Source organism: Salvelinus alpinus, chromosome 19 (genome assembly GCF_045679555.1).
Source record: "Salvelinus alpinus chromosome 19, SLU_Salpinus.1, whole genome shotgun sequence".
In the NCBI taxonomy this organism is placed as follows: Eukaryota; Metazoa; Chordata; class Actinopteri; order Salmoniformes; family Salmonidae; genus Salvelinus; species Salvelinus alpinus.
Window position 1 is genome coordinate 46,119,776 of NC_092104.1, and position 12,992 is coordinate 46,132,767.

General features: G+C 39.7%; 1 protein-coding gene across 6 annotated transcripts in view; it reads left to right on the forward strand.

The window, feature by feature from the left end:
- The window catches only part of LOC139545722 (formin-binding protein 1-like), a 28,935-nt gene that overhangs the window by 9,040 nt on the left and 6,903 nt on the right, over window positions 1-12,992 (forward strand). For 2 of the 6 annotated variants that reach the window (XM_071353790.1, XM_071353791.1), the window contains exons 7-16: window positions 686-700; window positions 4,174-4,302; window positions 8,042-8,188; window positions 9,682-9,867; window positions 10,389-10,571; window positions 10,987-11,001; window positions 11,301-11,410; window positions 11,553-11,685; window positions 11,948-12,075; window positions 12,437-12,573. In XM_071353790.1, coding sequence (XP_071209891.1) covers window positions 686-700; window positions 4,174-4,302; window positions 8,042-8,188; window positions 9,682-9,867; window positions 10,389-10,571; window positions 10,987-11,001; window positions 11,301-11,410; window positions 11,553-11,685; window positions 11,948-12,075; window positions 12,437-12,573 — 1,183 coding nt within the window. The remainder of the gene's footprint in view (window positions 1-685; window positions 701-4,173; window positions 4,303-8,041; window positions 8,189-9,681; window positions 9,868-10,388; window positions 10,572-10,986; window positions 11,002-11,300; window positions 11,411-11,552; window positions 11,686-11,947; window positions 12,076-12,436; window positions 12,574-12,992) is intronic. The other 4 variants (XM_071353793.1, XM_071353792.1, XM_071353794.1 and 1 more) reach the window with 4 other exon arrangements.

The window sequence follows — 12,992 nt, forward strand, 5'->3', positions numbered from 1 at the left end:
AGAATGATGGATGCCACTGTGTTCTTAGGGACATTCAATGCTGCAGAAATGTTTTGTTACCCTTCCCCAGACCTGTGCCTCGACACAATCCTGTCTCGAAATTCTAAGGTCAATTCCTTCGACCTCATGGCTTGTTTTTTTGCTCTGACATGCACTGTCAACTGTGGGACCTTGTATAGACAGGTGTGTGCCTTTCCAAATCATGTCCAATCGATTGAATATACCACAGGTGAGTCCAATCAAGTTATAGAAACATCTCAAGGATAATCAATGGAAACAGGATGCACCTGAGCTCAATTTCGAGTCTCATAGCAAAGGGTCTGAATACTAATGTAAATGTAGTATTTCAGTTTTACATTTTTAATAAATTTGCACAAATTTCTAAACCTGTTTTTGCTTTGTCATTATGGGGTATTATGTGTAGATTAATGAGGTAAAAATTGTATTTAATACATTTTTGAATAAGGCTGTAAAGTAACAAAATGTGTAAAAATCTGTAAATTCTTCCCGAATGCACTGTAACCGCTATGTTCCTTACAGTTCAAGCCTTTTTGCAGTCTAGTAATTAATTCAGTACATAAATAATCATTTAAAAAAAATACTTTCACATAATTAGAACGTCTAAAACCTGCCTGTAGTGCTCTGAAACTAACTCAGTGTTTTTGTTTTCTAACATGTCTCAAAGCGGTGCTCTCTCAAGGTAGGTTTACGAGGTCTGTGAGGATCTGTCTCTGTGTTCAATGTATACCCATAGACATAACATTGTCTGTTTCACTCGGAGCGTCATTACAAATTAAGATCTCCAAAGATCTTCTAAGGCTTGAAAGGGACACAGTTATGGTTTGGAATGGGTATTTACAGTAAGAAACTGCTGGGGTCAGTTAGTGTGTACAGGATTTACAAATTATTATTGAGTGAAGACACATATAAACATATTCATATACAGTACCAGTCACAAGTTTGGACACAATGGTTTTTCTTTATTTTTTATAAATGTCTACATTGTATAATAATAGTGAAGACATAAACTATATAATAACACATATAGAATCATGAAATATATATTTTATATTTGAGATTCTGCAAAGTAGCCACCCTTAGCCTTGATGACAGCTTTGCACACTCTTGGCATTTCCTCAACCAACTTCATGAGGTAGTCACCTGGAATGCATTTTTATTTACAGGTATACCTTGTTAAAAGTTAATTTGAGAAATTTATTTTCTTCGTAATGAGTTTGAACCAATCAGTTGGGTTGTGACAAGGTAGCGGTGGTATACAGAAGATAGACCTATTTGGTTAAAGACCAAGTCCATATTATGGCAAGAACAGCTCAAATAAGCAAAGAGAAATGACAGTCCATCATTACTTTAAGACATGAAGGTCCGTCAATCTGGAAAATTTCAAGAACTTTGAAAGTTTCTTCAAGTGCAGTCGCAAAAAGCATCAAGCGCTATGATGAAACTGGCTCTCATGAGGACCGCCACAGGAATGGAAGACCCAGAGTTCAAGTAACAGCCACATCTCAACATCAACTCTTCAGAGGAGACTACGTGAATTAGGCCTTCATGGTTGATTCACCAGTAAGAAGAAGATAGTTGTTTGGGCCAAGAAACACGAGCAATGGACATTAGACCGGTGGAAATCTGTCCTTTGGTCTGATGAGTCCAAATTAGAGATTTTTGGTTCCAACCGCCGTGTCTTTGTGAGACACAGAGTAGGTTAATGGATGATCTCCGGATGTGTGGTTCCGACTGTGAAGCATGGAGGAGGAGGTGTGATGGTGTGCGGATGCTTTGCTGGTGACACTGTCGGTGGTTTATTTAGAATTCAAGGCACATTTAACCAGCATGGCTACAACAGCATTCTGCAGCGATACGCCATCCCATCTGGTTTGCGCTTAGTGGGACTATCATTTGTTTTTCAACAGGACAATGACACAACACACCGCCATGCTGTTTAAGGGATATTTAAACAAGAGGGAGAGTGATGGAGTGCTGCATTAGATGACTTGGCCCCCACAATCAACCGACGTCAACCCACTATTATTTTACAACGTAGAAAATAGTAAAAATAAAGAAAAACCCTTGAATGAGTTGGTGTCCCAACTTTTGACTCGTATTGTATACAGTGCAGTGAAAAAGTATTTGCCCACTTTCAGATTTTTGTCAAATTTTGCATCTTTTTTTACACTGAATGTTATTAGATTTTCAACCAAATCCTAATATTAGATAAAGGGAACCTGAGTCAATAAATACCACAACATTTGGATACTTATTTCATTTATTTAATAAACAATGCCCCTGTGTCATAAAGTAGTTGCACCCTTACACTCAATAACTGGTTTTAACACCTTTTAGCTGCAATGACTGCAACCAAACACTTTTTGTAGTTGTTAAAGAGTCTCTCACATCGCTGTGGATGAACTTTGACCCACTCTTCCATGCAGTACTGCCTTAACTCAGCGACATTTGATTTTGAGCCTGAATTGCTCATTTCAGGCCCTGTCACCACATCTTAGTAAGGTTTAGGTCCGGACTTTGAGTAGGCCTTTCCAAAACAATAAATGTGTTGCTTTTCAGCCATTCTGATGTAGACTTGCTTGTCTGTTTTGGGAAGAACCAAACACTGCACTCCACGGAAAGAATCTCATACCAACAGTCAAGCTTGGTGGTGGTAGTAGGATGCTTTGGGGATGTTTTCCTGCCTCAGGACCAGGATGACTTGCCATCATTGAAGGAACCATGAATTCTGATCCGTATCAGAGAATTCTAAAGGAGAACGCCAGGCCGTCCGTCTGTGAGCTGAAGCGCAGCTGGGTCATGCAGCAAGACAATGATCCAAAACACACAAGCAAGTCTACGTCAGAATGGCTTAAAAGCAACACATTTTAATTTTTAGAATGGCATTGTAGCAGGACCTCAAACAAGCAGTTCATGCTTGAAAACCTTCAAATGTCGCTGAGTTAAAGCAGTTCTGCATGGAAGAGTGGGTCAAAATTCCTCTAAAGTGACGTAAGAGACTGATCATGAACTACAGGCAGAATTTGGGGTGGCAGGGTAGCCTAGTGGTTAGAGTGTTGGTCTAGTAACCGAGAGGTTGTAAGTTCAAATCCCCGAGCTGACAAGGTAAAAATCTGTTGTTCTGCCCCTGAACAAGGCAGTTAAACAATTTAAAATAAAAAAAATGTGTTGCAATTGTTGTAGCTAAAGGTGGTTATTGAATGTAAGGGGTCAAAAATAGAGAAAATCAGAAAGGGGGCAAATATTTTTTCATGGCACTGTACACAAATAACAAATATAGACACAAATAAAATGCATAATTGCTGAGATTGTAATCTCTCGTGGACAGATCTACGTGAATATAACTGATACCCTAGAATGTCTGGAAGGAGTGGGATGGGTGGGATAACGAGCAGCAGTAGTTCCAGTGTTTGTGTTTTTCATCACAGGTTATTTGCACACATCACGATTTCACAGGTGTTATCATCTTTGGAATTTCGGGAGAGGAGGGCACATTCGGCCCGTAACTTGCAAAGAGAGCGAGTGGAGCTCTTCATTCCTGTTCCCTTCCTCGTTCTAGCATCTCTTCATCTCTTCTCTTAACATGTATGGAACCGGAATTTATTCGAGTAGCTGACCAATTACATGAGATTTTAGTTCAGGGTTAACCCGAGATAATTAAGATTGCCACGAATACTGTTAGGCATACAAAATGTTACCCTTCAGTTTTGTTTGTTTACTTTGAGTCTTGCGGTGTTATGAAGACAGTCCTCAACTGTCTGCTGAAACAGCATCTAGACCTTGTCCTGTCAGTGTACAGTGTGTCTCAGTGCTCATACTGTATGTTTTGTGGGTTATGTGCATGCAAAATGAGCCCTTTTGTCTTTTTCTTTTGTTCTTGTTGTTGTTTGTTATGGTCGATGTTTCCATCATTTTGTCATTGTAAACATTCAATGTGGATTGCGGTGTCGCATTACGTGACTCTAACCAATACTTTTGACTTCCCCCACCCCCAAAATGTTTTTTTTCTTATAGTTTTGTGAAGAATCATCCGGATGTTGTTATACGTGTTAACGCGAAATGTGCTTTGTTAGAGTTCTGTTGATCTTTGAAGGGTTTACTTGTTGGTGTGTGAATCGTTAATCCATCTCTGAACCTCCTCTTTGTATACAGGCCAGACAGCAGGCCCAGTTGAAACACCAAGTGGCAGAAGACAGCAAGAATGAATACCTCACCTACCTGCAGAAGTTTAACAAGGAGCAGAATGAACATTATTATAGCCTTATACCTCACATCTTTCAGGTATTTAACCTCACTCACAGTACTAATTGATTGGTTTTATATACAGTGCCTTCAAAAAGTATTCACACCCCTTTACTTTGTCCACATTTTGTTGTGTTACAGCCTGAATTTAAAATTGATAAAATTTCAATTTTGTGTCACTGATCTATACACAATACCCCATAATGTCAAAGTAGAATTTTTGAAATTCATAAAGAAATTAAAAGCTGAAATGTCTTGAGTCAATACGTATTCAACCGCTTTGTTATGTCAAGCCTAAATAAGTTCAGGAGTAAAAGTTAGCTTAACGAATCACATCATAAATTGCATGGACTCATTCAATTTTCAAAAATAGTCGTTAACATGATTTTTGAGTGACTACCCCACATGTACAATTATCTGTAAGGTCCCTGAATCGAGTAGTGAAATTCATCCACAGATTCAACCACAAAGACCAGGAGGTTTTTTAATGTATCGCAAAAAAGACAGCCTGAATTTAGCCTGAATTTATTGGTTTGTAGATCCTAACTCAGTTGTCAGAGAGGAAGGAAACCGCTCATGGATTTCACCGTGAGGACAATTGTGATTTTAAAACAGTTACAGAGTTGAATGGTTGTGAAATGAGAACTGAGGATAAATCAACAACAGTGTAGTTACTCCGCAATACTAACTTACATGACAAAGTGAAAAGAAGGAAACCTGTACAGAATAAAAGTATTCCTAAACGTGCATCCTGTTTGCAACAATGCACTTATGTAATACTGCAAAAAATGTGCTGAATACAAAGTGTTATGTTTGGGCACATCCGACACAACACAGCATTGCCAACCACTTTTCAAGCATGGTGGGGCTGCATCATGTTATTGGTATGCTTGTCATCAGAAAGGACTAGAGAGTTTTCTAGGATAGAAATAAACTGAATACAGCTATAAGCACAGGCACATCCTTGAGGAAAACCTGGTCCAGTCTGTTTTCCAACAGACACTGTGTAACGGTCGTTCTCCTCCTCTTCGTCTGAAGAGGAGGAGTAGGGATTGGACCAAAGCGCAGCGTGAAATGTTGACATAACGATATTTATTAAAGTAAAGACGTAACACGAAAACACTTTAACAAACTACAAAACAAGTAAACGATGTAGACAGACCTGGACTTGAGAACTTACAAATAAACGAAGAACGCACAAACAGGAACAGACTACATACACGAACGACAAACGAAACAGTCCCGTGTGGTAAACATACAGACACGGAAGACAACCACCCACAAACAAACAGTGAGAACACCCTACCTTAATATGGTTCTCAATCAGAGGAAACGTCAAACACCTGCCTCTAATTGAGAACCATATCAGGCAACACATTAACCCCAACATAGAAACACAAAACATAGACTACCCACCCAGCTCACATCCTGACCAACTAAACAAAGTTAAACAAAGGAAAAATAAGGTCAGGAACGTGACACACTGGGAAACAAATTAACTTTTCAGCAGGACAATAATCTAATACACAAGGCCAAATCTATACTGAAGTTGCATACCAAAACAACATTTAATCTTCCTGAGTGGCCTAGTTACAGTTTCAACATAAATTAACTTGAACATTTATTGCAAGACTTGAAGATGGCTGTCTAGCAATGATTGACAACCAACTTTACAAGCTGGAAGACATTTTAAAAGAATATTGGCAAATATACACTGAACAAAAATATAAACGCAACATGTAAAGCAGGGATGCACGACACATCAGTAAGCAAATCGGAATCGGACGATATTAAATAAAAATGCCAACATTGGCATCGGCCCATGTCTAGTTTAACGCCGATGTGCAAAACCGATGTCAAAGCTGAGGTGCATATCTATATAACGTAGGTAGATGATGTAATGACGAAAAATATAGCCCTACACAGAACAAAATCAGAATAATACTAAGCATGCCAACAACTTAACAAGTTCAAGTCGAGCAGTCATTTGAAAGAGTAAGAACATTTCAGCGAGACAACTCAAAGGCGAAATCCATTAACGCTAAGATAATGGAATTCAATCAACCGTTCTCTGTCGATGATGATGTTGGCCTTTGCTAACTGGTCGAGCACCTCGAGCCCCGGTACACACTACCAAGTAGGCACTATTTTTCAGATGTTGCTCTACCGGAGTTACACAGCATTGTTGAAATGCACGAACTACTTGCTATGGGCGTCACTGCTATTAGCTTCACGACTGCGATGTCAGCCACAGTGGGTCAACGAGGATTTCGTACTGCTTCATACTGCTTGACATGTAGGATCATACTGCTTGACATGTATGGTTAAATCCTGGTTGAGAATGAACAACTGAGCAACAAAACAGCACAGCAAGTAAGTGAAAGAAATAGTTTTTGATTATGTTTTACTGGTAATGGGGACATACGTAAATGCCAACAAAATAACTTTTTGGTCAGTGTGTGTGGGTGTGTGTGTGCATTTCAACTATTTAACTTTACTAGAATGCTTAAAAGGCCGCTAATTATTACAAATATCGGTTATCTGTATCGTTTTTTGTGGGGACAAGGAAATATCAGATATCGGTATCGGCCAAAAATGTAATATTAGTGCATCCCTAATTTAAAGTGTTGGTCCCATGTTCCATGAGCTGAAATATAAGATCCCAGAAATGTTCCATATGCACAAAAAGTGTATTTCTCAAAAATGTTGTGCATAAGTTTGTTTATATCCCTGAGGGTGAGCATTTCTTCTTTGCCAAGATAATCCATCCACCTGACAGGTGTGGCATATCAAGAAGCTGACTAAACAGCATGATCATTACACAGGTGCACCTTGTGCTGGGGACAATAAAAGGCCACTCTAAAATGTGCAGTTTTGTCATACAACGCAATGCCACAGATGCCTCATGTTTTGAGGGAGCATGCAATTGGCATGCTGACTGCAGGAATGTCCACCAGAGCTGTTGCCAGCGAATTTAATGTTAATTTCTCTACCATAAGCCACCTCCAACATTGTTTTAGAGAATTTGGCAGTACGTCCTACGGGCCTCACAACCGCAGACCACGTGTATGGCGTTGTGTGGGCGGGCAAGTGCCCCATGGTGGCGGTGGGGTTATGGTATGGGCAGGCATAAACTACGGACAATATTCAATTTTATCGATGGCAATTTGAATGCACAGAGATACCGTGATGAGATCCTGTGAAGCCAATTTTATAGTATCTGTGACCAACAGATGCATATCTGTATCCCAATCATGTGGAATCCATAGATTAGGTCCTAATGAATTTATTTCAATTGACTGATTTCCTTATATGAACTGTAACTCAGTAAAATCTTTGAAATTGTTGCATGTTGCATTTAGGTGATTCTATCATGTAACGACTCAGGGGTGTGAATATGGGGTGACTCAGGGGTGTGAATATCTAAATGACATATTTCTGTATTTCATTTTAAATACATTTTGGGGGGAAAATTCAAAAAACATGTTTGCACTTTGTCATTATGGGGTATTGTGTGTAGATTAGTGAGAAAAATATATTGAATCAATTTTGAATTCAGGCATTAACAAAATGTGTAATAAGTCCGTGGGTATGAATACTTTCGAAAAGGAACTGTAGTTATACAGTAGCACTAGCAGGCACTCAAAGTGCTTCAGGGAGAAAACATTATTCACCAGTACTCACATCCACCCTATTTACAATATAACTGATGTGTATGTGATTAGCAACTCATCATTCCATTTGAAGGCACAGTAATCAAATGTTCTCTTTGTTGCAGAAAATACAGGAGATGGAGGAGAAAAAGATAGAGAAAGTGGGAGAGTCTATGAAGACTTACGCAGAGGTCAATCGGAAAGTGTTACCTATTGTCAGCAAATGTTTAGATGGCATGACCAATGCAGCAGCATCCATCGAGCCAACAACGGTGAGTAGCCTAGCGCGTGTGCATAACATGGCTCTTGTTATGTACAGTCGTTTTACATAGTGACAAACTGTGTGGAACGTGCACAGACTAAATCTGTTATACGTTTTGGTGACATTATTTGACCGGATTTCTATTCCAAAGTGTGGAGAGAATGTGATTGCAGTCATCCATTGTTCTATTCGCTGAAGCAGTAAAGGGTTAGCAGCCCATAGGAGGACATCAATTATTCACACCTTCAAAACGCTTACTTTGGCACTTTATTAATGGTCTCCCACTTTCACATTAATGAGAATTGTTGCTATGCAAAGTCGCATACAGGCGTCGTTGGGTGTATTCACCGATAGTGACAGCGGACTCACCGATAATGACAGTTTTATCCTATATCTCAAAGGAATCAAGATGTTGGGCATTCATTGATATATGCCTTACTGGTGTTAAAAAGAAATGTTTTAGTATGGACTGTATAAAGTGTCTCAGACCAAGAGTGTTGATCTACAATCAGGTCCCCCTGTCTTTTGATTATAACTAAGGTAAAGCTGATCCTAGATCAGCACTCCTACTCTGAGATGCTTTCTGTGGTGAGTTTCAAGAGCCATGCCTTTGCTATAATTGTGTCTTCCTGCGCTTGAAAGGGGAGTTTAGGTCGATTCCACTTCAGCGGGAGCAGAAAATATTTTTGGTATCTAAGATTGTTCTGGCAATTCTCACAAGAAGGATGTTTCACATGCTTTTTACATATGTATCACAAACCATTAAAAAAAAATCATGATGAGTGGCAGTTTTAGGCCTTTTTTAGATCTAAACACAACTTGATACATGCTCTAACATATGGAGAGGGCATGTATGTCTAGATTCTGAAAATACACATTTTAACATTCATTTATTAAACATAGAAATATTAATAGGAAATTCTCAAAACTACAATTTTTGGATTTTTCTTATTTTTTGACATATTGTTTGCAACAATATACTATTCAAAACAGATCATAGCCCTCCTTTAGGATTGCACATTGAGTAAATCACCAGCAGAAGGAGTTCCTGTTGAATAAATGAATGTGAACATTTGTATTTCAGAACCTAGACATACTCCTTTAAGAGCACACTAAAAGGAGTATAATGACACCAAGGTGTTGCCTGTATCATGTACACTTCACAGATCATAAGGTCTTACAGGAGGCAAGTTTAGGTCTAAAAATGGCCTAAAATTGCCACTTTCATCATAATGTTGGTTTGTGATGCAAATGTAAAAAGTATTTCAAATCCCATGAAGTTTCTATGTGAGAATTGCCAGAACAATCTGAGATACCAAAAATATTTCCTGCTCCCGCTGGCGTGGAATCGCCCTTTTACATTCGAGAGGAATACTTCCACTTTAAAGTGCAAATTATTTTCTTCTATTTGGTTCAGTTCGATGCCTTCAAGCTGAAATACATATGGTGAATATTCATAATAGACCATCTATTATACATGAATTAAATCACTTCCCCCAACAGGATACCAAGCAGGTGGTGGAATCCTTCAAGTCTGGCTTCGAGCCACCTGGCGACGTAGAAGTTGAGGACTATAGTCTGTCTATGAGGCGGACCGTGTCAGAGTCCAGCTATCTGAACTCGCGGGGGGAGGGCAAGCCCAGCCGCAGCAACAGCAGGGGCAAGCTATGGCCTTTCAAGAGAAACAAGGTAAGAACAACACCTTCTGTCCACAATACTGCCCTCTACCTACTGTACTGTAATAGCCAGGGCCATGTTCGGCAGGGCACCGCGTTGTGGAAGGTTCAGACAGAAATACATGTTGTAGATAGAGCACACGTCTCTCTGACATGAAGAATAAGGAATCCTGTCCGCTCTCTTCATTACATTTCTATCTGAAATGTTCCACAATGTGAACTGAACGGGGCACAGGTGTCTGCCTAAACTGGAGAGTGTACATCTTTGTAATATGAAATAAATGCTTATTTGGAAGCACGATTTATCTAAACGTTCAACTCGTGCTGGACACAGTGTTCTCTCGTCGTCACACAATAACATGCTCATACTCTGTACATGCTCTTTTAATCACTGCTGTCTTAAGTGTTAGTAACCAGATTCTTTCTGTTGTCCTTCGTTTCATTATTATTATTATTTTAAATAATTTCTGTGTGTTCATTTTCCTAATTTCTTTGTTGTTTTGTTCCATACCGCTCCATGACCCTTACCCATAGCTCATGTCTTTGTTAGCTTCCCCACGCCAACCACCTCCGCCCCCCCCTACCTCCCCATCACCCGGTGCCGTGCCCAACGGCCCCAAGTCTCCCCAGCAGCCCAAGGAGCCCCTCTCCCACCGCCTCAATGAGTTCATGACCTCCAAACATAAAATGCAATGTTTAAGGAGTCTGACACGCGGGGTAAGTTGATTTTGTACGGGCAGATTGACTCTTAAGCCATTGATGTGGTGACTATGGGCTACTGATAGTGGCTCCTACTATTGCTCATTCCCTTTGAATGGGATCCGGCCGAGCCTACTACCTACAGACAATAATTAGAAAATTGTGTGTATTCTGGCACTGTGTTCTTTTCCAATCTACAAATGGTGTGTATTCATTGTGTTCATTGTTTAACATCTGTTCATACTGTAGGTGGATCAAATATAATGCTGCCAATGGTGAATGAACTGTTCAGACTGACATGGCATCTATCTTAATATCCACAACCCTTCATTGCTGCTTGTGCTTGTACAGTTTCATACTTCCGTCTCAAAGTTTCAAACATATGTTGACATTGTGTCTTTTTTCGTCCCATTGTCTCCCCTCACTTGGAAAGCTTTCTCTCAAGCTGGTAAGCATGACTGTTTTCCTAACTCTTCAGATTGGTTGATGACTATATTGTTTTGTAGTGCACACATTACAGGTACAATCTAGATCACTCTGGAGGAAAATTGCTGAAGTGTGTACTTTCAACTGAATACGCTCAGATCTCATTGTTGATGATAACAATATGAAGTCAATATAAAGACATTAAAAAACATATATAAAACAATATAAAGTCACTTCTCCATGGTGTTAGGCTTCTTTAATAGGATTATGTATGTCTGGGTGTTGATTTGTTTGTTTGGTGGTTTGTTTGTTTTCCCATAGGGTTCTGGCCCTGAAGATTGTAGTCACCTGCCTCCTGAACAGAGGAGGAAGAAGCTCCAGGCCAAAATCAATGACATTAACAAGGAGCTACAAAAAGAGGTGGATCAGAGGTAGAGTAAATGTGTGAAAGTCAAATTGTGTATCTATATGAGAAGTTTTAAACGAATTCGGGTCTATTTAAAAATGGAACAACTCTTCAGTATGAATGCCTGTTCATTCTGAATGTGACAAGCTGTCCATTTTATATTGTAGGGATGCTCTGACTAAAATGAAGGACGTGTACGTAAAGAACCCACACATGGGGGACCCCAACAGTTTGGACTCACGATTAGAGGAGATCGGACAAAATATTGACAAGTTAGAACTGGATTCAAGGAAATATGAAGTAAGTTGAACTGTTACACAAGATTTATGTCAATGCTGGTTAGATATTTAATGTTTGCCAGAGTATGGTCTAGTGGTAATGCTGCCAACTGCAGGCTCCAGACTAAAATCTGGGTTTGAATCCCTTGCCTGACACGTTCACCGCTGTCTATCCCCTGATCTGTCTCTCTTTCTCATTCCCGATCTCTATCAAAAATATCCCACATGGAGCTAGTTTATGTACAAATCGAGTTGAGTCGAAACCTTTTGATGTCTGTCCACAGGCCTGGCTGCTGGAGGTGGAGACAAGGTTAGCAGACAAGAGTGACCCACACAGACGACAAAGTGGATTGTACGACTCCAACGCTACTACACCTGTCAACAACAACTGTGCACCTGTCAACCGAGAGAGGTAGAACAAATGTGTACATTACTATAGCTCAGAATCAGTGGACCAGCAAACTGAAAAACCACAACCAAACCTCGCACTAGCTAGCTAACAATGTGTGTCACAACAGAGAACTATATGATTTGACTGAAACTTCTTTGGGGGCTTGTTGCACATGATTTATTATGCTCTAAATAAAACTAAAGAGGACTGTCTATTGACTCAATGTATGCTTTTTAACACGGCTTTAAATGTATGGGTTTATGGATTTGACACACGTCTCACCAGGGCCATATAGGCAATCTTTTACGATATGATATTTGGGTTTGCACATACAATATCCATGTTGTTGGTCTTTAACTGTTTGTCGTCTTTATGCGCTTAGCCCGGACGGCAGCTACACAGAGGATCATAGCACAGAGCATCACCTCAAATCTCGGAGCACCGACTTTGATGATGACTTTGATGACGAGGACCCACTCCCCACTATCGGAACCTGTAAATCGCTCTACCCTTTCGAAGGTACGCCAATGCCCCCTCTGAAAATACGTGTTGTTGTTAGATTGGGGTTTGTTGTACTGTTCAGAACATGTCTCACCTGGTTCAAATAACAGGGAAGGGGCTTCTTCCGTCATGTACAGTTCATGTACAGTTGGGTTAAAACATTTCCCTGCAGGTAAAAATAAAGTGCTGTAAAGAGCACGTTTTGACTCATTGATGCGTATTCTGACATTTCACCTATGTATGCCATTTACATACAGTTGAAGTCGGAAGTTTACATACACTTAGGTTGGAGTCATTAAAACTAGTTTTTCAACCACTCCACACATTTCTTGTTAACAAACTATAATTTTGGCAAGTCGGTTAGGACATCTACTTTGTGCATGACACAAGTCATTTTTCCAACAATTGTTTACAGACAGATTATTTCACTTATAATT